The sequence below is a fragment of the Perna viridis genome, chromosome 9 (assembly GCF_037379345.1).
Source record: "Perna viridis isolate PV_CMFRI_1.1 ecotype Kerala chromosome 9, ASM3737934v1, whole genome shotgun sequence".
Classification (NCBI taxonomy): domain Eukaryota; kingdom Metazoa; phylum Mollusca; class Bivalvia; order Mytilida; family Mytilidae; genus Perna; species Perna viridis.
The window spans coordinates 34,194,295-34,221,767 of record NC_142453.1 but is presented as its reverse complement, the minus strand read 5'-3'; the positions used below and the strand labels follow the sequence as shown (position 1 = coordinate 34,221,767).

General features: G+C 31.8%; 2 protein-coding genes across 3 annotated transcripts in view; one reads left to right on the top strand and one right to left on the bottom strand.

Annotated features, from left to right (window-relative positions):
* LOC148607934 (leukocyte receptor cluster member 1 homolog) overlaps positions 1 to 10,754 on the bottom strand; it is an 11,653-nt gene extending 899 nt beyond the window's left edge. Inside the window, exons 1-6 of the mRNA XM_088546794.1 lie at positions 10,601 to 10,754; positions 8,152 to 8,251; positions 6,622 to 6,795; positions 5,570 to 5,681; positions 1,967 to 2,033; positions 261 to 357 (exon numbers count right to left, since the gene is read on the bottom strand). Of these exons, the coding sequence (XP_088402920.1) occupies positions 261 to 357; positions 1,967 to 2,033; positions 5,570 to 5,681; positions 6,622 to 6,795; positions 8,152 to 8,251; positions 10,601 to 10,623 (573 nt within the window). The 5' untranslated portion in view covers positions 10,624 to 10,754. The remainder of the gene's footprint in view (positions 1 to 260; positions 358 to 1,966; positions 2,034 to 5,569; positions 5,682 to 6,621; positions 6,796 to 8,151; positions 8,252 to 10,600) is intronic.
* LOC148607933 (uncharacterized) lies at positions 10,678 to 27,473 on the top strand. 2 transcript variants are annotated; one of them, XM_088546792.1, is made up of 9 exons: positions 10,678 to 10,752; positions 12,568 to 12,822; positions 13,052 to 13,123; positions 14,754 to 15,215; positions 15,616 to 15,702; positions 16,662 to 16,874; positions 18,007 to 18,078; positions 20,739 to 20,813; positions 23,636 to 27,473. In XM_088546792.1, exons 1-9 carry the CDS (start codon positions 10,725 to 10,727, stop codon positions 23,731 to 23,733), a joined length of 1,362 nt encoding a protein of 453 aa, XP_088402918.1. In that variant the 5' UTR covers positions 10,678 to 10,724; the 3' UTR covers positions 23,734 to 27,473. The 2 variants fall into 2 exon arrangements, with proteins under 2 accessions (XP_088402918.1, XP_088402919.1); XM_088546793.1 differs by lacking the exon at positions 10,678 to 10,752 and adding an exon at positions 10,809 to 10,908.

Sequence of the window (27,473 nt, the reverse complement as noted above, 5' to 3'; positions counted from 1 at the left end):
TGCTGTGTGTGTCTGTTTTCCCTGTCTCTTTATCCCTCGAATATATTCTATTGATTTCTGCTAGAACCTTTATTCCCTCGATTACTCTTTCAGTATGTAGGGTAAATTGATTCCCTTCTTTATACTTTTTTCTGTCCTGGTAAAAACAAATATAGGAATCCCTATGAAGGTTCACTGATGATGCATGGAGAATGGTAAAACCATGAATATCTGACATAAAAAGGTATTTAAGAATGTTGAACAAAAATATTACATAATACCTTATCAGGACTGCGAGAATCTTTACTTTTTTCCACATATTTTTTCAGGTCATGGATTGGGTCTATATGCTCCTTTCTTCTTTCATCTCTTTCTTTTCTGGAATGAATCAAAATCATCAATGAGAGTACAGGCAAACTGCAACAAGGGTCTATCCTTAATATAACTGAACACAAAACACCATTTTTGAGTTTTTATACAAATATTGTTTTCACAGTACATATGTATTTTTATGGCAATTTTTAAGAATTTACTTGCACTTCAAATTCCCAACAAAATGTTGTCTACAGATGTGGTACCAGAAGTGTTGAACTTTAATTGCCAAAAAAATACCTTAAGATTGTCTGAAGTTGCCATCTTTTTCAGTCCAGTAGCATTCTGGTTTTCTCATAGTTACATGTATTTTATAGTGAAATTTCTGGTTTCCAACAATACTTATTAGGAATGGCCTAAAGTTGAGATTTATACATTATCCTGTTTGGATATTTTATGTATTTTATGAAAAAAAATTATCTGAGAAACAGTAAGGTATCCTAAAGGTTTTTTGTTACAAATAGCCAGTATTCATGATGTGCAAAACGGTTTAGTTTTTGCCTGGATTTTTTTAATAAAACCCAAATATTATATAAATGAAATAAATTGAAAAATAATTTTCAATTGAATAATTCATGTATTATAGTTCAGCTGGGAGACATTTCATGCACTTCAAGACCAGAACATTTGATTAAGTTAAAATACTGTACTAATGCCTTAAGTACCAGACCAAAAGGATTTGTATTGTGCTAGCTCACCGAAGAAACAACCCACAATAATTTTTGCCAACCTTCTCACATTATTTTCACTCAAAGCTTAACACTTGTCACTCTACCTCTAACATACCACATGCTTGTATGAGAAGCAGTGAAAAGCAGTTTTAAAATCATGGGTTTAACAAAGCTGAGGATGAAACCCACAACCTCCAACATCTGAGGCAAGCATGATGATTACCATGAGACTTCTGATGCCTTTTGAGAATTATTCACCGATGCAAGATAATTACTCTTATTAGTGTCATAATTTTGGCCCCCTTTCTTAATAAATTCACACGCAGATGACAGGATTTATCTCCCATTTGTAATCTTTTTCCTTTAAAGCACTTATCTTGTAAACTTTCTGTGGCATAGCCTGGTCCAAATCAATGTGGACAACTTAATAGTATAGAAAACGGAGAGGGATTTATTTAAGTTGGTTTTTATTGCAAGCATGTTGAAGTCTTGGCTTCTTGAAAATATATCATAGCTACGTCACAGCCTTCGTCTGAGGATACATTCATTTTTTTTCTCTTTTTTTCTTTAATCCTATTATTTTAACAGCTTTTGATTAAAATCATGTTACTCTATCCTTGTGAGCATGCTCTCAAAGAGAATAAACTTCTTCATGCACATTTACATATGATGCCTAACCTTCTTATAAAATTTCTTTTAAAAAAAAACCCTTGAGCAGTTAATAAGAGGATCGCCATTACAAGAAATGTGAACAGATGAACAGACCGGCAGATGGACAGAAAGATGTATTGACAGGGTGGTTCCTATATACCCCAAATTATATTTTAAAGTATGCAGCAGTCCTTTTAAATCTTTCAACTCCTGCAAATTGGAGGTAACTCTGTCTTCTATAAACAGGATGAATAAAGAAATAGTCATATTCTAATATATACTGTTTACATTACCTTGCCGAGTTTGTTTCCTCCTCCTCTTCTCTCTTCCTTCTTTTGGATAAATACCAGGGTGTTGGGTCTAAAAGTACAAACAAACTTAAGTTAATTTAGATTATTGCAAGTCACAAACAGATATTCAGTTGGAAAAATATGTTCTATATGATACATTAAGATCAACTGAAGGAGGAATCTGCCCCAAACTTTTTGTGATCTGAATCTTATTTTGAATGGACTGATACAGTAGCTGTTTTTCCTTTGCTTTAAAATATTTGACGGAGTTATTGTTCTTAATTTATCTTAACTCAATCTTCAGGGCCATTTACATATAGAAGAACAATCCACTTTGCTCCTTAATTTCTGGTAAAATAATACAAGAATGTCATTTTCTGGGTATGAGAATATTTATTAAGTGTAATGAAACTTGTTTATGGTTTCTGGGTCTCTTTCATAAAGAATCTCAAATTGATTACTTCCTCAAATCCTTAAAATTCCTCATCTCAAATTTCACAAAACAAAAAACTTGAAATTGAATTTTTGAGGAAATCCTCAATTTAAGATTTTTTAAGAAACCTAGGCATACATGATTATCATCTGGGGCTTATCATTATCATTTTGCTTCTGTGAATTAATTCCAGTCTACAGATGATTTAAGAAATAATTCATGGAGGGGGTAGATATGTACTCATTTAACATGGATACGGCATTTATATTCGATTATTTAACACCGAGCGATAGCGAGGTGTTAAATGAGAATATACATGCCAAACCCATGTTAAAATGAGTACAAATCTACCCCCTTATTTCTTTTCTAATATGACAAATACGGTAATTTTTGTAACAAAAATTTCCTTAGGCATAGCAAAAATAACGGCTGTTCCGTTTAACCTCCCTTGTATGGAAGTTGGATAAACCATCTACTGAATAAGTATCAGTATCAGTATCAGTATAGTATTAGATAACCTTATTAAATCATCACATTTGTTCTTAAATTTATTTTTTTGTTTCTGTAATGGAAGCAAAAAATAAATGGCAGAGTTTGCCCTGTATAAAGCCATTCAAATTGAAAATAACTATGTATTTGGACATGACACAAAGCAAAATCAATTCATAATAGTTTATATTTATAAAACTGTAGTACATGTACATGTATGTATAGTTACCAGTGTAAGAAAAACATTTTTTCATCCGGTTAGCATTAAATAAAGTTAGAATAATTTATTTGTGTTTTCACAACCCCCATTATTATGCATATATGAAAACCAGAAGTAACATTCAATTACCATATATAGAAATGTTACCATATATAGAAATGTTACATCACTGGTTCTCAATCTCCATTTAGATACATTGAAAATGTATACAAAAGCTAGAAAAAATTAATACATCTTTGAAAATAGCTTGTATATATGATGCACAGTGGTCCACTGATCTGTGTATGGATGCAATTATCATTTTTAGAAAGTTAAAAGACTACAGTTCTTTTCATTTTCTGTCAGCTTTTCATTTTTGTTAGGCATACATCTCCGCATAGTGAATACACAACTACTTTGCACACTATCTTTTACGACTTGAATGGAAGGGTACAACTAAAATACTGACACTCTGTGTATTACTCATTCTTTACCCCTGAGTTATATTAATAAACAAGCCCGGTAGACTTAATTATGACCAAGAGATAGCAAGGGTGGCTTCTTTTATCATTACATGGTATGGTAACCCGTCACACTGGTAAGGACTTGCGATTGACATGCAGGTGTATGACTTCGATAACAACTGAAACACATGTATAATTGAATTTCTTGTGTCTTACAGATTTTGAAATAAACATGGAGAATTTGACACAATCCACAGTATATAATAGGTGACTCTAGGTAAGTTACAGGGAGCTTTTCTGGTACGGACAATATGTTTTATAGGTCAGTTAATATATTTAATTCTAGCAAAAAAGATTTACAACACGAGGATGCTTCAGCATGAAACCCTTATGGGTTATCAAATAAAATGATTAAAAATCAATGACAAAAAAATAAACAAATGGTAAAATCAATATTTTCATTGAAAATCGAGAGTGGAACAGTTTAAATCTTAGAATATGAATTTAATTTACTTTATGTAAAAAGATCAATCTTGCATGAAAGAACATAATATTTCTGTTTAGTCTTCGAACAGAAGTGGTGTCGTTTCACTGTGAAAAGTCTAGTCTTTATACATGTAATAGTTTAATATTTTTAACAGTGTTTATCATTTAATTCTCAAATGGTTTAAATTGTTACAACTAGAAGTATATATTCACTGGCAAACCAAAACTTTCACTATTTTCACTCACAGTTGAAGAAATCATGCAACAAAAGGAGAAGCCCCACACATTTCAAGCACTCCATCCATAAATTGAGAACCAATGATGTAACACAGTCATGTGACCACATGGCTAATTAAAATTTGTATGGCTTGGGTCATTGTCAATTTTAAATCAATTTGTATTCAATTGAACGATGTTTTTATTATATATATAAGTGTACCGGGTAATAAATAATAAAAAAATAAAATAAATATATAATTTTTTTGTGTCAAGCCTCCTTCAATGGTAATAGAAAAGAACTACCCAAAGAAAAAGTCTAGAACCAAAATAACATGAACATAGAAATGAAGTAAAGGAGATGAGCTGATTATGCCTAGACAGACCATGTCTATATATTGTATTAGATTTTATCTATTGTACTTGAGTGTTTAATTTCCCTAGTAAATCAAGTGTAACATTTTATCTAATTAATCTAAAAAGCCATGGCTGTTCTGATTACTATGTCAAAAGTTTTGTTTACCATTGACCAGGGCAATATATTGCTTAATCTGGTTCCCTGGTCAATATTATACACGATCCTAGGATTCCAACAACATAGACTCAGGTCACCAGCGATAGATATGCACAATATTTGAGTAAATTCCCATTTACAAAAAAAATAAAAACAAGATGAAATTATCTAAATTAACTTAATTATTGTATATTTGTATCGAAAAATAATGTAAGTAATTAGAAAGATATATTTAAACACTTAAATTTGAATATTAGAACATATAAAAATAAATAAATTAATATCATATTTGCTCAGCCAATTAGAAGATGGAAGATGTCACTGGTGACCTGGGGTTATATTTGAGAGAAACTTGTGGAACAAAAATATTTCCTGGGCTGTCAGGTTATATATTGCTGTACTCATATATCATGTATCACAAATGTGCCCCTCGATTTTTCATTGGTTAATCAAAGTTATGATAATCTCCCAGTTTATCCTGAAACAACATTAAAATCCAACACAGCATGAGCAGTTGATAATCAGCAATCAAAAATCATGGTTCCACAATTCACTTCTGGTTCAGTATAATAAAATATTTGTGGCCATTTCATTTGAGGAACAGTTAATTTATTACTCCTCAATACCAACTGTAGATACCTCAGGGCAATAAATTTACAGTTCCCCTCATGGCTCAACAAAAGTATAATGTTACACCTTAATTAAGTGTGATCCAAACTTACCAGGTATCATTTTCTTCTACGTATTTAGAGTCATCAATAATAAATGACCTTGACAATTGCAGAGACAGCATGCCTATATCTACCTTCAGTGGAACTCTGTCCTAAGTATGTTAGTATGCCCATTTTCTTCTCCCATTTTTCTTTCTCTTCTTTTCTTTCCTTTTCATGCTCTTCATTTTTCTTCTTTTCTGCAATCTGTAAAAAGTTCAACATTTGTACAGAAAGTGCTTTTACACACTTCTAGTGTAATAAATAAAGAGCTGCCCATGAGCGTGTGATATGCCCATTGGAAGAAAGCCTTTTTCAGTTAGAACACAAAAAACAGAAACACCAAGCACCCCTTTTTAAGAAAAACACAAGTGGTAATTTCATTGAAACTAAAGGGAGCCTATGACTACAAATTCAAAGAATATCTCAAAGTTTCATGGCATTTGCTATAAGCATTTTTCAGTTAGAGTGCAAAAAATAAAAAAAACATCCCACTTTTTATGAAAAAGTGCTAAAATCAAAAACATGAAAAAAAAAAAGCTTTATAGAAAAAGAAAATGAGCATATGACAGTGGATACAAAGAATATCTCAATTATTTATTGCATATACAGTATACCAAAATATGTCAGAATTGATGGGCATGTTAAAATGAAGCAATTTATTAATACATGTACTTGCACTTAGATGTAATTAGCCCAGTAAAATGAAACTGATATCAGTGGTTTCATAAGAAACTAAGACGATGGGATTTGCGTAAGGATTCTGAAATAAATCGACTAAAAGGAATAAAGATTGAAAAAGCAAAAGGATATTAAGAATATTGGAACACTGAGTACAGAAAGTGCAAAAAAGAGGACTATCTGAGGGTGTCTGAGATTTACTAGTCTTGCATTTCTGGTAGTATTGTATTCTTTCTCTCATTTTTGGAATTATTTTTGAGAATAAGTACACCTATTCAGAATGCACAGTGTGCCTAAATTCATTTGTTTGTACAAAATGACATAAATGTTGCATTGTTTAATTCACCTGTGGGTGAGATAACGAAATCTCACTTGGCTAAAAATATAAATATCTTTGTCTGCAAATTTAGAGAAAGACGTTACAAATTTATATAGCATATATTATTGCCTTAATCACGCTAATTACCCCTTCCTCAGCATCTTTAAAGAAATTGATATGGCCCCCAGTACCATTGTAAATGTCAACAGCTTTTGCCTCTTCTGTAGTGTTTTCTTCAACTGGGACAGGTTTAACGGTAGAACCATCCTCTAACCTCTTTCTACTCTTACTTCTAAGGAGGTCAGTTCTTGCTTCCTGCTCCTAAAGTTAAAAAAAAGATCACCATTGGTGAAAAAATTACATTCTCTGATTTCAAGTATGAAACAATTATGTTTTTGACAACAAAAATTCAAAAGTTAAGGTCTCTTTCTACTGCCCTATTTTTGTGTATTAGTAACTAATCAATAATTGTTGTAGGATGATAAAACCTATTTCTCTATGATTGGTTATTTCATCTACTTCTTGGGCGCTAGATATTCATGATTTCTCACCATGGATGATGTGATATGAAAACTTCACCATTACAATTGGTTGTTGTGTGATTGTGTATCATTTTCTGTAAAACCTGATTGGTAGAAAGTGACATTGTTACGTTTCTAAAGTTATTCTTCAAACAACATTGGTGATATCATTGGTGAAGATCGCTAGAATTCCTGCCATGACTGATGCCAATTGTAAAATGGCAAAAATATTTCAAATAAATTACTTAGAAAAAAGTTTTATAACTCATTAGTTAAATATCATAAAATATCAAATTGAATACACATTATTAAGTTTCAACATCATAACAAACTCACCAACTCGCTAAGGCTCGTTTGTTATAATGTTGAAGTTTAATAACTTAAGTTGAAATTCTGCAGTACTGAACTTTCACTCATTATGAAAACTAGGAATATCATACATTTAGATAAACATTTTAATGTATACATTATAAGTTATTGTTTATGTAGCAGTCTTTATTCAAATCAGTCAGGTTATTCATGCATGTCAAAAACCCAACAAAATTCACTTTCATTTCTTTAAAATCAGAAAGAATTACAGACCACATAACTTGTCTTAGTTTTCATTTGGTAGTTGCTCTTTTGATATAAAAAACTGATATAGATTGTACATGAAACTGGTACTTAGCAAGAGTTATTGTTCTTGATTTGGTTGTTTCAAGTGGGAGATATAAAAAATTCAGATCTGTATGCAGAAAAAATTAAATATGGCACATGTAGACCAAAAAAGCATCATTAGTTCAGTGTGTTTTTTTCTGTACCATGAATCACCTCCATCAGTAACCACTGGAATTGTCTGAAATTGGTATGATTGGTGCTTAAACCCTACATTATTTACCCTGTATAACACCCTAGGCCTACAAAATGTATATCACATACCCTATATTGCATCCATACTCAAAATTTGTATCCCATGCCTTACAAACCATCAATCTATATCACATCTCAGGCTGATGGCCTAATATTACCCACCAAGAGTTATTTGTACGAGTTGTAAATCATGTGATATTGTAAGTACAATGTAGGAGAACTACTTACAAATATGTCATAGTAAGGCATTCATGGATAAGCAGACAATGAGTGAAAAGATGTTCATAATATCTGTTATGTTACTTACAGCTAAAGCTGCCCTCCTGAGCCTTTCCTTTTCTTCCTCTGCTGCTTTGGCCTCATCTCTTCTTACTCTCTCTATATTATCCCTCCTTCTCACATGCCAACTGAATAATGAAAATGAATGTGAGCAATGTACTCAAAATATTTTTAAAAAATGAGCAACTAATGACTGACTGTTTTACACAGTGTATATGTGTTGAGCAATTTACATTCATGAGTGTTTTATAGCCTATATACAGTGATGACAGATAATTTTTTGATATATTTTTAACACAAAATTTACATAAAACCACAACTGATTTTAGGTCAATTGAGGTGTGAAATAAGAGATAATTGGATCTGTTCTTTAAAGATGTCAACATTAGTGAGATGTACTGCAGCTTCAGGTAGTAGATTTCATTCAATAAGTGTTGGATGACAGAATGAGCACATGTACATTGTATGCATGTGTAAGTGCCATTTTTTTTGTTTGAATATATGTCTGAAAGTGGAACTGCTGGTGAATTGTCTGGTTCTGCAGTCTGATTGATATAATAAGTTTTCTGAGTACATGTACATGTATATGGCAATATTTATGTAATGTTTTCAAGTAACAAATTCCTGAATCATCTCATACTGTCAGAAAATACTTTGGCATATAAGCTTTTCAATCCATGGACTAACTAAGTCTACTTATACATACAAAAACTTGGTTTCTCTTACATTATTGAGCATAAATGCTCCTTTAAACATCTTCTAGCATGTATTAAACAAAGAATTTTGGATCAACCTATCTGGTAGTAAGCATCACTGATATCAAATTCCAGTAAACTTACATTTTTCAAAAGTATTTATTTTAACAATAAGCATAGGAACTACGTGGACATTTTACATAAAAAATCAGAGAGATCTGCATTAAGTAAAATTCCACTTAGTGCTCATAGCCTTGAAATCGAAAAGGGTAGACATTTTTCAATACCAGTAGATGAAAGGCTTTGTCTGACCTGTAACACTGGGGAAATTGAAGACGAACAACATTTTTTATCCATATGTAAAACTTATTTGCCTGTTAGATCCCACTTCAAAATAAAAATTGTATAATGTACTAAATATTAACATCAATCTACATGTAATAACTGCATGATCATATTTTCTCATAAAGTGTTTAAATAGTAACTCTCTTGTGGTATTAAGACTAATAAGTAATCATATTAGTGATTGTATTTCCATCAGAAGTTCAGTATTGTTATTATCATCATTCTTGATATTACGCATTATTATGTTATACTTTGTTCATCATTATGAAACTTGGGCCTTTGCCAGTTATTATAATTGTGTTTGTGCCAATAAAGGATTTGTGTGTTTTGTGCATAACTTTATAGAAAAGTATTAGATTTTTTCTTGTATTTTTTCTTACAGGGTTAACCAGTTTAGTTTGTTCACCATTTTTGTTGCTCATAACATAACTTGATTTTTAATGAGCAACTTGGCAGGTGTTTTCTATTTTCTATTTTCAATGTCTGATCTTTGTCCCTGGATTATATTCTTTTGATTACTGCTGTAACCTTGGTTCCCTTGATTATTCTTTCAGCTTGTTATAAATGTATCTAACTTTTCTAACAGTGTGATGTGTGCCTACCCGAAACATTTTATGGCGATTTTGACTCGAGCACCATTAAAACATAGAATGTTTCCCCATTAACTCAAAGAATGTTTTTAAAAAATAAAATAACTTCCATACCTACATGTACATTTGTACCTAGCCTATATTTTTTTCTTGCTGACAGCAGGAAACAAGACTATTATTTTATTTCCTAATGAAAAAAAAAACCATGTGAGGGGGTAGCTGTGAAATCGTAGCTCTTGATTTTTTTTTTTTTTTTGATGTAATGTATAAAAATACAAAAAAAAAAATAGTTAGAGCTACGTTTTGCAGCTAATGAGGGGGTACATGTACATGCAGTACCCCAAAGGCAAAAAGAAGGGGGGTTATAATAATTTCTGGACTTGCACTTTGTATTTCATTTTGTCTAATGGAAAACAAACAAACAAAAAACACTATATGAGGTACATGTACACTTAGTACCGCAACGGTGAAAAGGGGAGGGGGTAACAATAATTATTATGCCGTCTTGGGAGGCTTTTGGGAAGTCCCAGTGGACATCATTATTATCAAACACAGGCGCTTGTTTCTGTCTATGTGGGGAAATACTATCATTCAGGATTCGACTATCAATGCCCAAATTAGGCATTGATACTCGACCCCTGTTTTATAGTATTTCCCCCACAAAAAGAAATGCCTGTGTTATCAAATTATCGGACTTACAACTGCGTTCCCGATTTCCAAACCTGTTAAAATTAAGATGCATGTATCGGTACCAAACCAAAGGTACGGATCACTGACGAGCCAAAATCTTATCATGTTCACAACTCTGTTTACATTTTTTACTTATCATATATTACTAACTATTTACCTTTTATGTGGTAAAATATTCATTGTTGCTTTTTTTATTGGCTCCCCTTATAACAATAAGTTCATTTCCGGGTAGTTTGTTTCATTCCCCTGTCACATGTGCCCTCCATTCTGAAAAGTTTGTAATGTCAATTTTTAGTACTAAAGACGAAGGTGATTATAAAATTTTACGCAATAATGCTTTGGTTGTTTTATTTTTTTCTAACACTCCATTAAGATTGATTTGAAAATATTAATTCAACAATCATGCATGTATATATAGAAATTGATTTTTGTCAATTAGTATTGTACTTTCACTTTTAATAACAGGTAATAATTTAAGTTACTTCAGCTGTTTGACAGTAAGATATATTGAGATAAATAATATTGAGCAAAGCATGGGAATTCCCTGATAGATAATAGGTGAAAACATCATGAAGAAATTAAAGTAAATATATGATAGTTAATGGTTGAATTATCAACTGGGTTCAGTATTCCGTATTATTCTGTGTATTCTTCCCATTCTTGTAAACCATTGCCTCCCTTCTTGGCAAGGGAGACTGAAGAAGAAAATTAAGTTTCTGTGTAAAACACACACTGGTGAGCGAAGAAAAATCAACAGAAGACCATGTTAAGGCGAAAAGATTCTGTTAAATTCCATGAAATGCGTATCCTTTTATCATTAATCTTTTAAATAAAAGTATTTTTATATGTAAGGATTAGTGGCAGTTGTTTTCACCTTTGAAATTGATCTTTTTTTATTTATTTGATAATTAATGACAATGGGCCCAAGGCATGTTTTGAGGGAAAAATAAGACGCTACAATGTACATGTAATCATAGTTTTTCGTACAAACTATGAAATGCAAGAACATGACATTGATTTATAAAACTACTATTAAATAGCAGCAATATTCAGTTGAGAACCACACCAGTGTAGGAAAACATTCGCTAGCTTCAATGATTGAATACAAATCGAATTTGAGTTTTTTCCAAGATAGGGATAGTCAAAGCGTGGCACCAGAATGTTAATCAGCTAATTAATTAACCGGTAATTAGACCCAAATACATTTCAAACTATGACAATCCATAGTTCTTTATGATAGCTTGACATTTCGGCCCATAGACATTTTTGACTGTGACAATTAGAAGAATGCATTAGGACAATATAAACTGTATATGATGATAATTGTTTTTCCATTTTGGAAGTTGGAAAGAGTAATATATTATATATAAGAACTGACAAAAATTATGAAAGGTGTTTTGAATTTATGTTTCTTTGGGAGTGTTTAAAGTTTCACCTCCCTGATATTAACTACAATATTGTAAACAAAGTATTTGGTCACATTATGACAAGGTTGTTGATGTTTCAAAATGAAAATAGTGGAAAAAATAAATTACTGTAAACAGTTAATACATTGCAATTATACCTCTAAAACTCTGAAATGTCCTTTTAGTTCAATAACATTTAAAAAATCCAGAATTGTGATTGTCTGTATAGGCTTTTATTATGGTCCAATCTCATTTTGACCAAAATGTCCTCAGTTTTGTGGAACAAGTCATCTTCAGATTTTATAAACCTGACACAGGTCCCATTGCAGGGGAGTGGGGTATCAAGTTAACGATTGATTGATTGATTATTAGGGTTTAATGCCCGAGCTGCAATATTTCAGCTATATTCAGGCGATGAACATGAAATGAAAAATGGAGATCTTTCATTAATTCACTGCTATCTATATAATACATGTAATGACATTTTTATAAGGACTTGCATGTATTCTTGATCACTACAGAATAAGCCATTGTGAAGTAACTGGGGACCTAAGAACTAGCTTAATTGTTCCAGGACAGCTCTTGTTGGTTTTGTTCCTGGACAGCTCTTGGTGGTTTTTGTCACAGGATGAAAATATTTATATCTGAATCATAATTTTATGCAACATGTAATGTTTATTGAGTGACGCTGTAATGGAGACAAATTCTCATGTTTCAGACTACCACTGTGGACAGATTTATGAAGTACTCACTAATGGTCCCACTTCAGAATCATCATTGCTGAATGAGCTTAAAAAACAGAATGTAAACATTCAAGATGCCACCAACTGCCTCGTAATCATGGAGAAAAATGGAAGTATTCAAAGAAATTCTAAAACTTCAAATGATCCATTATGGCAGTTATCTACAGAATTTCAGTCAGGGGACTTCAGTGAAGATGCTGATCCAGTTTCTCCTACAGAGAATATAACAGGTACATGTACATGTATGTGCCATAGCTAAAGTGCATACTTCAACTGATACTTAGACTTATTAAAAGACTTTATTTTAATCTGATCTTAAAATGATATTATATCAAACATATTGTGATATTGGTCTTTTTCAATATGCCCCTGTCATAATATACTTATGGAATAATCCATTTGTACATGCATGTCATAATAATGAAAGAAATACATATATATATTTTTTTGGTTTGACAGACGCCTTTGCAAATGTATGTATACAATCACAGAATCAAGGAAATGAAGGAAGATCCTCTCTTAGTACAGCAAGTAAATATATTATATATTATATGAACACATAATTAGTATGGTATTATTAAAATATGGAATGGTACAAAAATGTATGGCGCAGTGGAATGGTATGGTGTTGTCAGTGTCACTGTGTTGTCTTTGTTTCTGTTGGCACTTTGGCTTTTATTTGATATTATCTAGTGGATCTTGATAAAATTTTCCAAACACAGAAGTTATATTGACATGAATTTTTGGGGTTATAGCCCCAACTGTGTTGGAATCAGGGGTCGAAAGGGGGCCAGAAACGTGCATTTCATTAAATTAAATTATACTTTTAGTCAAGTATAAGCATATTTGTAGATATTAATGAAATTATACCACTTGGTGGTAGACCAAAATAAGAAATCTGGTATTAAATTTGGGGGTTATGACTGGAGCCACTTAGGAATAAGAGGCCAAAAAGGGCCAGAAACGAGCATTTTTATGATGGCCAGACAACAATTTGTGCAAAAGTGTTTGAATCTCTATGAAATTGTTCTATAACATTCCATACCACCAAAGGAAGGTTTTGATTGATTACTTCCATTACACAACATGATATGGATGAGGCACTGGAAAAAGTCAACTATTCGTGCTTAAAATTGTTTGATACTTGTAGGATTTCATGATTTCATATGATAAAGTATATATGATAAGGTATACCATATTTTGATGATCCTCATTATATGATAAGGATGGTGTTCAAGATTGGCATCTGTTTACCCTATCCAAAATTATGTAAAAATAAGCATTTTCTTTAAATTTGTGTAGATTGCTTACTTTCTATGTTCATAAACAAATTATAAAGTCAGAATCTTGTTTAACATTTGATCACATTGAATCATAATTTAAAGCTGTTTTTAAAGTTTAATTCAAGTATAAGCATATTCATAGATATTTATGAAATTATACCACTTGGTGCCAAACCGGTATTATATTTAGGGGTTGTAACTAGAGTTTAGGAAAAAGGGGCCAAAAAGGGCCAGAAACAAGCATTTGTATTGATTGCTTATGTTCTATTTTTAAATACAAATTATAAAGTCAGAATCTTGTTTAATATTTGATCACAATCATAATTTAAAGATGTATCAAGTTTGAACATTGTGTCTATTCTTGTCACAATTTGTACAGGATTCAACCTCAGATTTCAGGTCACACTGCAATATGGGAAGCATTTTATTTTGTTTTAAACAATTTGTGAAATATGATGCATGAAGTTAGTCTCTTTGCAGAGGTTTAAGTCAAGCAGTGATGCCTGCTGTATTATTTTCTTAAATTCCAAATAATTTGAGATTGAAGTAATGCCTAACTGTATATGTATATACAAGTATACTTTGTCGCTGAAAAAAAATATAGTTTATTGTATTTATTATTGAAGTTTGCATGCATAATATTTCTGGAATATGAAAATACTGATGAAATGAAACACTAATAACATAGTAGTATAAACTTAAATGGTTTTTGTGTATATTGTAAAAAAAATGTTTCTTTTCACATCATAAGTGAATTTTGAATGTAGAAATTATCCTATTTTTATCCTTTTGTTATAAAGTTTGTTTTATAAGAATTGTGACTGCTATACCCTTTGACCTTTAATGGGGAAATGGGGTTTTTCTTTCTCTCATTGCAGGTTTACCACCTCCCACAGTGAAAAGAAACATAAGACCAACAGCATCCAATGAAACAAGTGTTAAATCCACCAATTCAATGAGCAGTGAACATTCTTTTTCGCCAATTGATTCTACCACAAAATCATCAACTAAAGGTTCTAGTTCAAGCGCAGCTAATCTTGGAACAGTTTTGTATGAAAGAAGATCTAATAACGTATCTACTGAAGATACTTCCTTTTCATCAACTGAGAATAGTTTATTCTCTGAAGAAACTTTTGTAAAGAGTCCAGCATTCAATCATTCATTTAATAATTCATTGGAAACGGAAAGTAATGAAACCTCCAACATGTCATCAGCTTCTGTGCCACAAGGTGAAGGCCAAATAATGATGCAAACAGTTCAGCAAACCATTGATGGAAGAACACAGACCCAACATCAATACATGTCACAGTCTCAAAGAAACCCAGCTCAGCAGACAATCTGTAAGTTTTCTATAAGCTTCTGAAAATGTCAAATTTCCGAAAAGATTGCTGTTTTTTTCAATACAATAATTAAGAGCAGTTAAATTTATTCAAGAATAATTTTGACAACCGGATATACATGTTAGATGACTTAAGGTATTCTCTTTTTACATAATACTTCAGTTTTATGTCAAATGCTTTGTCAGTGTTGCTGGAACTTTGCCACAAGTACTCATGTACCCCAAATCATTTATAAGCTTTGATGAATGGGATTATCAGTTTGTTATCTGATAAGTTCTATTTCATATTTATGTTTATGGAATCAGACTTCGGCAAGCACATTTACAGTTTTATTTAGAATTTATGGAAATATTTATATCAAAAGACTTGTGGTTCTTGGGTTTTGTATTCTAATCTTCAGCTGTTGGTCAGATAAGTGTGGAGACTACTGCCCCAGTCAATAAATTTCAACACACAGAGCTGGATCCAAAACTGGAGCCATCTTATAGTGAGTAATTGATTAGTTGAATACTTTTTTTATCATTAAGCCAAATGAAAAACATACGTGTGGTTTAGGTCAATTCTTTGAATAAAATAGGGTCGGTAGGTCATAAAATGATTTTTATTTTTATATTTTTATTTTAATTTTTTTTACACAGCTCAAGAGGTCCGCTTGAAGTGTCGCTAAATCCTGCATGAATAACACCTTAGTGTTCAATGAATACATTAATTACAACAACTGATCACTAGACAATCATAACAAATAGGAATCAAAAAGCAACATGCTGTTAATTTACAGCTTTCAGTTGTCTCAAGGCCACAGCTGTATGTGCACAGCCATTATTGTTTACCATTGTAAATATGGAGTCTAATTTGAGAGTTGTTAAGAAAAACATCCAGATTACTTGTAGTGGGAAGGGTTTGTTTTTTTTTTCTTTTGGCGAAAAAACATCTAGGGTCATAGGTAAAAACTAGGGTCTGTTGGGTGACTGGAACCACACATATTTTTTATTAGGCCTTATGTGCATATAAACAACTGTAATTGTAGTAATGTTTCTTCTGCATCATACATTGAAGGTAGGTATGGCTTGACTGTTATATTATTTCCAATCTGCAAGTTTTCATTCTCCATATTTATACTATGATTGGACACTTGAAAATATTATAAACTTTATGTATTGATCTATATTTAATTATCACACAGATGTTATAACAATATTGATAACTTAGAAAAGTTTTGGGGAATATCTGAATCTCATTTTTTTTCTTGGATAACACACAACAGGTCAGTATTTGTTACACATGTTTTATAAAAAAACAAAAAAATTTGTTGATTGACAGAAAATAAGATTTTGGCATTTCATTTTACTTTAAATTCTTAAACGTTTTTTTTTTTTTTCATAGGTATAATTATATTGAATTTGTTTCATTATTTGTTTTTGAATTATCATTAAAATTTTTTTGTAGTTATGATAAAAAAGATACTTCAATGTTTTGATGACCCATCCAATGCTGACCTGAAACCCCATGAAGTTGCCAAAAAATCTGGTGTGGGCCAAAGCAAAAAGGATGTCAACAAGGTATTGTACCTGTTGAAAAAGAAAGGAGTCTTAACTTTAAAAACAGAGGATGGTGGAAAAAATCCTAGATGGAGTAGAAACCACGATTTTAAGTATTCAGGTAAGATTAAGCCTTGAAATATTGTATTTGTACTCCTTTTTGCTTCTGAAGAAAACCAAGGTTTGTCACATAACAATTCTATCTGTCTGTCAGTCTGTCAACTATGTGTAAGCAATTTAGATACCTTATTTTTCCTACGTATGTCAGGAGTTTTATATCACAGTTAAGTGATGACCAACTTGGCATGGTCTCTACAAAGCCAGCGAAAACTTATCCTACTGGACCACAGTCCACGTTTTTAGTAGAGTCTAGAATGCACATTATATTTCCTTTTTAAAAAGCAGGAGATATATTCTGATTTTTTGGTTTTTTCTGATGCAAAAATGGACTTTGTCATTTGTCAAACATGCAGAGACTGTCTTCCTCTTTTGTGGAGTCCAGGTTGTAAATTATATTCTCCCTTTAAATGCAGGAGGTATACTGTAAATGTCAACATATTCGGGTATATCAATTTTCATGGATTAAAAAAAAAGGCCATATATAGTGTAAAAAATCAATTTCGCAGGTACTTTTTTATCATGCTTTCATGTTCACAGCAAAAATAGTGAAAATTAGTACTTGTGAAAATTAATACTTTTACAGTATTCTGATCATGCTGTCCACCTATCTCCAGCTTATATCCCCATCTCTTCTGAAAATCCAGAATGGATTTCAATTAAACTTGCAAACATTCTTCATCACATGATGCAATTGCACACCCTGTATATTGTATTTCTGCTAGATCAAATTTTTGACTTTCACAATGCAAAACATGGGCTAATGTCATTCATCAAAAACTTGAACACTATTAAGTATTATTTATATAAAACATTTCTAGATTAGAATGTTATGTGTTTGGAAGTACAGTTTGTTTCCTGAATTCTCTTTTGTGGCTCAGCCTCTCATTTTTCTATTCACAGAGCTATGAATGGAAATGGGTGTAAAATCTTTATTTCAATCTAAGTTTCTATGGAATGTTTTCTACGTTAAATTCTTTGAAATGAGAAAATAATGGACTATTAGACAATGGAAAATAAAAAAAACACAAAATTAAGTGGGTGTAATATTACATATCTATATATGGTAAAGAGTACACGATACTATTCATTATCAATATTTGTTCATGTTTTTAATTTTGTTCTTTTTTATGTAGAAAAACAGTTGCAGGAATGGGCTGCAGAAATTACATACAATACTAGTAACAGTGCATTGTCTCCAACCCCAGGTACTTATCAGTTTTGATATTAATTTAGATTTGCTAATAGGTGTGGAAAAAACCAACTTTTTATTTCATGACAGGAAGCACACAATCCACACAGATCATGCACAAAATTAACATAAGCATATTTTACCCCAACTCTGAAAAAAAAAGCCAATCCTCACACTGCATAAATGTCACATGGAGACCATGTATTTCTTATATCTAGTTGAAGTTCTTATAACATATAACCAGTGCCTAATTTAGCAATACCCGGTCCTTGATGGAGTTCTTACTGTTTCTACTAAAAACAAAGTAGAGTCAATTATTTTGAATACTTATGCAGTGAAACTTCTCCGAACCGGACCCTCAGAAAACCGGTCTTCCCTTCAAACCGTCCATTTTCAAAAGTGCTGGCTGATATACCTTAAAACCTGTGTGTTTTGTCTTCAATAAAACGGCCACCTCCTAAAACCATACATCGGCCGGTTTTTCACAGTTTTAGTTACATATTTCAAACAATAACAACCTCTCAATTCCGTCCGCTCTGTCATTGTTCACTGTAATAAATGTGTCAACAAAACTGTAAATGATTACGTAATATTATGTAATTAACAATTCATTCACTGACCGGTTTGCATTTCATCATAGGACAGATGATACTTGAAGGGGACAGTAGTTTAAACAACAAATTTGATCCAGACATTACATTTCGTCACTGGTTGGCTGTTAATTGGTGTGTACACACATCGGGCGACTAGAATCATTTAACTGTATGATCTTTCAAATGTCAATTAATGTGACCTGTACCCAAACCAAAACAGCATAGGGGTGATATTATTAAGACTTTGTTGATGGACAATTTACAAAAACAATACAAATAATAAATTACTATCAGTAGCCCATTGATGTTTAATACACATTTTTTCAAAACGGTGAACATTATTTTGTCGGCAGTACAGTTTGTAAAATCAAATCATTTACAAATGATGCAAGCTTTGAAATGTAATAAAAGGCCAAAAGTTTTGAATTGGTATTAAACATGTCTCGACCAACAAACTGACAAGGTGTAGGGTTATAGAACACATTAATGGAAACAGTTCTTAGAATGCATTGCTATTTTTCACAAAACCGGCCACCACTATAAACCGGCCATTTTTTCTTGTCCTAGTGGTGGCCAGTTTGGAGAAGTTTCACTGAGAATGTAAGTCATTGATAAATTCGTAGTCATTAGTAACTGGGTACAAAATTTATCCTAGTCAGTTTATTTTATACATGATTTAGCTTTGCCTTCCCAGGTATAAAATCTACTGACTAGGGTAAATTCTTTACTTGGTCACTTAATGACTATGTAACTAATCACAAACCAGCATTTTTCAATCAGATATCTGATAATTAACACTTTTCGAGTTATAAGGGGCCAGAGGGTGCCACACCTCAAAAAATGGACTTTTTGGCTCACCTGGCCATAGGTTTAACTTTAACTAGGTGTAACTTTAGAAGAATATTGAAGGTTAAAGCTGCTCATAAACATGATACTGTGAGTTGACTAGCAGTGTTGAAATTTTTTTTTTAAGGCAGCCATTTTCAAAATGGCTGATATTTTTTAACCAGTTGCTTGGATTCAAATGATTTTTTGTTTCTCTAGGAAACATTGTGTTTTAAGTTGATGATGGTGATGACAGTTTGTTCTGGGTGGCCATTTTCCCTCTAATTTCTTTACTTGCTTTGATTTCAATGATATTTGGTTTATATAGTAAACATGGTCACCAGAGTTGAATAGTGATGATAAAAATGTTGTGTAGCCATGGTTTACCTTCATTATATGTTCTTTTTCAGCAAATGTATACTGGCAAATGCCCCCTTAAACAAATGTTAGACCTGATAGAGTAAAAGGTAATAGGGAAAAACTTGCCCAAATTTTTTCCAGAGGTTCATGGTAATCTGATACCTTTACTTACTTAGTTTATAGGGGCATGGTTTGCCAGGTGATTTAGGCCCCATCGACAGCCTCATGTCTATTTTTTGTGTGATTTTAAATATTTTTTATTGGATTGGATCTCATATGAAAATTTAAAGAAGTATACTTACCAAACTAACCCTATCGTTTATTGTTTTGAAACAATAAGAATCTTAGATACAAAATGATCCATGAATTCACCCTGTAGCAGATCTTTATCCTTAAATTAAATTTAAAAATTTCGTGCAATATTGTGTTCAAATGGTTTGTTGTATTCATAATGAATTGTAAGACCTTATGTTTAGTATGTCAAAAACTAATACTATGTCCACAATTGCCTCAAGTGAACAGAGTTCAACTGTCTGAGGTTGTATCATGCTGTGATCAGCCAAGCATTTTATTCCATTTGTCACAAATTTACTAAATGATATAGATTTGAGACATGAATTTAATTACTTTTGCTTTACATATGCCTTTTTGTAATAAAATACAATCCATAAAATAATTATTTTAAATATAAGGTGAGTTAACAATAGCATTATAATTTAGATTCATGTTAATTAAAATTCTGAAATTTATCTGAATCAATCATTGCTTTTATTATCTTACAAAACCACGATTAGATCTATCACTTGCCATTGGTTATCAATCTGTTAGTAATCAGTCAAATAGTTGCACATATCAGTCCTGAGACTTAACATTAACTGCATATTATTTATCATTGCAGTTGTTAATCATCACCATCATGAACACAAGCATACACATACAAATGTTGTACAGGCTGGGGATAATAATAGAGTAGGTAAGTGTGAACATACTAATGTTGTACAGGCCATGGATAATAATAGATTGGGTAAGTGTGAGTTTACAAATGTTGTACAGACCAGGGATAATAATAGATTAGGTAAGTGTGAGTATACAAATGTTGTACAGACCAGGGATAATAATAGAGTAGGTAAGTGTGAGTATACAAATGTTGTACAGGCCAGGGATAATAATAGAGTAGGTAAATGTGCAGTGTGCGTATACTAATGTTGTACAGGCCAGGGATAATAATAGGCTAGGGAAATGTGAACATACTAACGTTGTACAGGCTGGGGATAATAATTGCTAGGTACTTGTGAACAAACTAATGTTTTACGGGCTTGGGATAATAATAGGCTAGGTAAGTGTGAAGATACTAATGTTGTAAAGGCCGGGGATAATAATAGGCTAGGTAAAAGTGAACATACCTGTACTAATGTTGTACAAGCCAGAGATAATAATAGGCTAGGTAAGTGTGAACATACTAATGTTGTAGAGGCCAGGGATAATAATAGGCTAGGTAAGTGTGAGTATACAAATGTTGTACAGGCCAGGGATAATAATAGAGTAGGTAAATGTGAGTACACAAATGCTGTACAGACCAGGGATAATAATAGAGTAGGTAAATGTGAGTATACAAATGTTGTACAGACCAGGGATAATAATAGGCTAGGTAAGTGTGAGTATACAAATGTTGTACAGGCCAGGGATAATAATAGAGTAGGTAAGTGTGAGTACACAAATGCTGTACAGACCAGGGATAATAATAGAGTAGGTAAATGTGAGTATACAAATGTTGTACAGGCCAGGGATAATAATATGCTAGGTAAGTGTGAGTATACAAGTGTTGTACAGGCCAGGGATAATAATAGGCTAGGTAAGTGTGAGTATACAAGTGTTGTACAGGCCAGGGATAATAATAGAGTAGGTAAGTGTGAGTATACAAATGTTGTACAGGCCAGGGATAATAATAGAGTAGGTAAATGTGCAGTGTGCGTATACTAATGTTGTACAGGCCAGGGATAATAATAGGCTAGGGAAATGTGAACATACTAACGTTGTACAGGCTGGGGATAATAATTGCTAGGTACTTGTGAACAAACTAATGTTTTACGGGCTTGGGATAATAATAGGCTAGGTAAGTGTGAAGATACTAATGTTGTAAAGGCCGGGGATAATAATAGGCTAGGTAAAAGTGAACATACCTGTACTAATGTTGTACAAGCCAGAGATAATAATAGGCTAGGTAAGTGTGAACATACTAATGTTGTAGAGGCCAGGGATAATAATAGGCTAGGTAAGTGTGAGTATACAAATGTTGTACAGGCCAGGGATAATAATAGAGTAGGTAAATGTGAGTACACAAATGCTGTACAGACCAGGGATAATAATAGAGTAGGTAAATGTGAGTATACAAATGTTGTACAGACCAGGGATAATAATAGGCTAGGTAAGTGTGAGTATACAAATGTTGTACAGGCCAGGGATAATAATAGAGTAGGTAAGTGTGAGTACACAAATGCTGTACAGACCAGGGATAATAATAGAGTAGGTAAATGTGAGTATACAAATGTTGTACAGGCCAGGGATAATAATATGCTAGGTAAGTGTGAGTATACAAGTGTTGTACAGGCCAGGGATAATAATAGGCTAGGTAAGTGTGAGTATACAAGTGTTGTACAGGCCAGGGATAATAATAGAGTAGGTAAGTGTGAGTACACAAATGCTGTACAGACCAGGGATAATAATAGATTAGGTAAGTGTGAGTATACAAATGTTGTACAGACCAGGGATAGTAAGTGTGAACTTACTAATGTTGTACAGGCCAGGGGATAATAATACATGTAATAGTCTAGGTAAGTGTGATCATACTAATGAAGTCTTATGCTGAATATCTAGGGTCCATCAACTCCTTTCATATATTAGAGTTGGATGTAGTGGCAGAGATGCCAGTATCCAAAATTGTTCCTAGAGTATCCTAGAGTATCTATAACCAGGAGGTGTTGTATAGACATATATATTGTTTAAAAAGACCTTTTTTGTTGGAAGGCCTTCATTACTCTCTGCTTTATCAACAGACTTTTTTCCATGAACATTGACTAAGAAATAATGTATTTTTTTATGTTTTTATTGGCCCATATAGTGATTTAATGTGCTTTCTCCATGTAACAGCCATAATGAAAGATATTTTTTTTTTAATATGGGAGGAAGATTTTAGTTATGAAGATAACATTCTTTAAGTATGTGATAAGATTTACCTGAGAGTTGAGAAATTTAGCAAAGAACTTAAAAAAACATTAAAAAGTGAATTCTCCTTTTCTCATTAGTCATGTTAATATCTTTGAAAAAGATCAATTACATGTAAGAGCATAATTTACCCACAAAATTATGTTTTTGCCACTGAGAATACCGTTCCATGACAGACCACTAACAAAATGATTAGGCAGTAAAATAAGTGTTATATCCAAGTCAATAAAATTGCTATTTGATATAATCGTCTGAATATAGCTGAAATATTGCTGCTCGGACGTTAAACCCCAACAAACAAATTGCTATGTGATATAATGAAAATCTGTATGGTGTTTATGTCAAAGAAACAACGTCAGAATGAAAATGTCAGCTAAAGGCCACCCATTGGTCAATGAACAACGAGAAAATTCTCATACCACAGTGTAGGAATGACGTTCAGTCACAAAATTATGGAAATGATTTAAAACCAATTTATCACAATCAGTTCTTTACTTCATGGTGTATACATGTAAACCATGCGTGAACCACTATATGTGGGATGCTGAATATAGTTTATTTGAATCATTTCAGTGCTTACAACAAGGGATCAGGAGACTCAGAGAGAAGAAGAAACAGAGAGATTGACAGAAGGAGTAGTATCCTCGGTCCAGCAGAGCCAGAACCAATAGAAGTGTCTTATTATGGTAGTTAGTGTATTCACTACACTGTTCATACTAGCCACAGATGACTTTAGTTTATCCAATCATATAAGAACTACCTGAGAATTATTTATTATCTGGTTGTTTGTGTAGAAGGCATTACCATGATGAAATGACTGCTCAAGGGACACTGGTGTATCCTGAAGTGCTGATAAGGACTGAGGCCACAGTAAGGGTTTTAGTTTTGTTGAATTTTAAAGGAGCAGTCAATTTATTGGTAATGTCATAGAACCGCTGCGTGGTTTTTATCATTGATAAATTTTGAAGGAAATATCACTCTCCAGGGGCAGTCAATTTATTGATAATATCCTAGAACCGCAGCGTGGTTTTTATCATTGATAAATTTTGAAGGAAATATCACTGTCCAAGGGCAGTTAATTTATTGATAATGTCTAGAACCACAGTGTGGTAAAATTTTGAAGACGACATCACTTCTTGTTCTGTGAACTAAAATATGTCCGGTGATAAAAAAAATTGCCATTAATTTTTGAAATTATATAAAATACTAACTTAAAATTACAAATTAAAGAGAATTCGGGATCTACTTGTTTTTGTTTTTATCTTATGTTTAATTCTATGACATATTACTATTTACTTTTGTCAGTAATGTACACATTGTTCAGGTTTTAAATTTGAATTATTGAACTGTTTATTTTAATTCATGATATATTCACTTTTATTTATTGACCTAGGCCAATATGATGTATTGGAGTAGCTAGTCAATAAAAGCATAATTTTGTAAGGTTTTCCATAATTGCTGAATTATTGTTCCTTGCACCAATGACTGAGCCAATATGGAAAACCTTATGCAATAATACTATAGTACAGGAGGTTACATACAATTTGACTGTGATTTTCCAACAGATTTCAAAGAAATCCATATTTTAATCTCTAATTTCTTAAATTAGAATTCTTTATCAACTTCTCTGTAATCACATTATTACATATTATGTAACATAGTTATTAGGCTAGATATTTTTTTTTATCTCATGCTTTTGTTGATAGTAGTAACATGTTTTAATATCATTTTATGAAATAAATCATTGGTTCAAAACCATATACATGAAATTCTTAGAATATATAATCATTTTTACCACATTATAACTTTGTTGTGTTAATTTGGCATAATATTTTTCATTTTGTCTTGAAATAATGATGTTCTGAATTTTTATAATATGTAGATTGTACTGTTAGCTAGGATAGCTTGCAGTTCATCCAAAAATGAAGAATATATATTTTTTGGTTATAATTGTTGTTAATGTAAATGTGTTGTTCGATAAGAATTTACATTATTATTATATGAAGATATTATATATTTTCCAGACCATGGTGCCACAAAACTTAAAAATATACGCTTAAGTCTGAAAATATTCTTTACTTCCATGGTAACTCCAGTCAAAGTCTTTAAATCTGATGACATCACAAACAGATAAAAAAGAATTTTTTCAGACTTTAGTAATTATTCAATTTTTGTGCTGCTTGGGTCAGATTTAATTTGCACAAAGTGTCAGTTATTATGGTGTTAAACATCAATTTAACAATTTCTGATTTACAATATGTCTGCTTTAAGACTGGACGTACAACAGTTGTCACATGAAAAGACATGATCTTAGAGATCAACCTATTGATATTCTTACCATATATTGGGGAAGTAGGCTGTGGGCTTAATTTTATTATCTTGCCTTAATTTGGTTTGTATAAGATTTCTTTCCTGACTTTGAGATTTTTGTTATAACACATTGCTGGTCTAGAAATGCTTACCCATGAATACTGGCTGTAACTATTTTCTGTTAGTTGTCATATTCCATTAACAGCAGGTTGGAGGTAATTAGAACAAATATGACAGAAAACTTGATAGTTCAATAATTAATGTTCTATTAATGTTCTTAACTGCCGTTTTCTGTGTATAGGTGACTTCACAGTGGGGTTTAAATGACCTTGCCGTTTCAAAATTGTTAATACTATAGAAAATATCAGCCCTTGGAAAAATAGTGGAGTAAGAGATAAACAGATTATTGTTTCATGCTTTCAATATCTCTTCATAAGAAACAAATTTGAGAGCCACCATTTCTGTTTTGGTTTGTTGTTGTGATGAGACCATAATGATATTAAAGATGGCATCATCGAAGGTCCATGCTTAATCCTGACATATTGTAAATACAATCATACTATATACATTGTAAATGCTTTTGAAGCATAGCTTGAAGACTGCTAAAGCTGTACATTACCATATGTGTGTTTATTGTATGTAATCATTCATTTTCAACTGGATGCCTTATCACAAAATTGTAATAATCTATTTTAATTTGTAACAAGCATTCTGATTGGTTGTTTGTCTTTGAGCAATGCAAGTTTTTTTTTGTATAGCTTTGGTACTGTGTCATCATTTAAAATGATAAGTCTGCACTTAACAATTTAAATAATCCCAAACAAATTTACGTTTTGAAAGGAAACCAAATTTGAGTAATGGAATTCCACTGCATTAGAAATCCAGTTATAAGGAAAGTTTGTATTTTCTGAACATGTTATACTCAATAACCTTGTTTGGGCCAGTTTACACTTTTATATATAAGTTTATACTGCTGCAAACCAGGTTATTTTGTATAACCTGTTAAAAAATTAAGAAGATTCATTGAAGAGTTAGAAATTCTTGCATGCATTATTTTCTTATTATTTTATGATTTATTTTCTTAATTTTTTAATTATGATTATTTATTTATAAAGAAATAACGATACATTGTCTTGAGGTTTAATATGAAAATTGTAAGCTATTTTTAAAAGGTCTTGGTTTGCTATTTATTAGCAAATTCCGTAATGCCTGCTAATTTATTGTCTTCTGGAGTCCTTTAAGGTCATTATCTTTTAGTTTTCAGAACGACAGAAGCCAATTTTTTCAAAGTAACCTTGATTTTATAGTTTTGCATTATCCTTTAAATTTATAAGACTGTATACTTCATTTAAAAAAGCCATATCTGAAAGGTTAAATGCACAGAAAGTACACATTAAACAGTGAGAATTACTAGTAAGCTCCCCAACTCTATTATTGTGTGAGACAACACTTTTGTGGCCTGTTTGTCAAATATTTGGAAATATCTAAGTTTACCTTTAAATGTTTTGTAGTTGTATATTTTGTGTAATTAACTATTAAATGTGGCTTTCCTTTTCCTTCTAGCCTTCAGTCTAATTTTTGTCACAAAAAATCAAAAGGTGAATCCAGAATTATTATTCTTTCATTTTGTATACCTCTGAATATTGATGTTACATAGTGGAACTTGTCTTAACTTTAGTCTGACTGTTTAATAATGTAAAAAAAAGAGTACAATCTTTGATGGTCTTACAATCATGACAATTGAGACCTTATATTTTTTTCTGTTAACTCCAAAAAATTAGTCTGTTTTAATTTGGATTTGATTTATTCAAGATACTTTAAAGATTGAATTATATATTAAAACCAGTGATATAATTGAAACATGGGGATTAGAAGAGTTGTGAAAATAATATTCTGATATTGTTGGTATAAATTGCATACAATAGAGTTCTTAAAAAGACAGATTGGTCATGGTATTTATTTCGAACCTATAAAAACTATCAAACAGGAATGTTTGTCAGTTAAGTTAAGAAAGTTTTGTTTCTATGTTGAAATTGTCAGTATTAATATTTAAGATTCGTTATTGATTATTGAAATATTTATTAAAGTTATCATATCATTT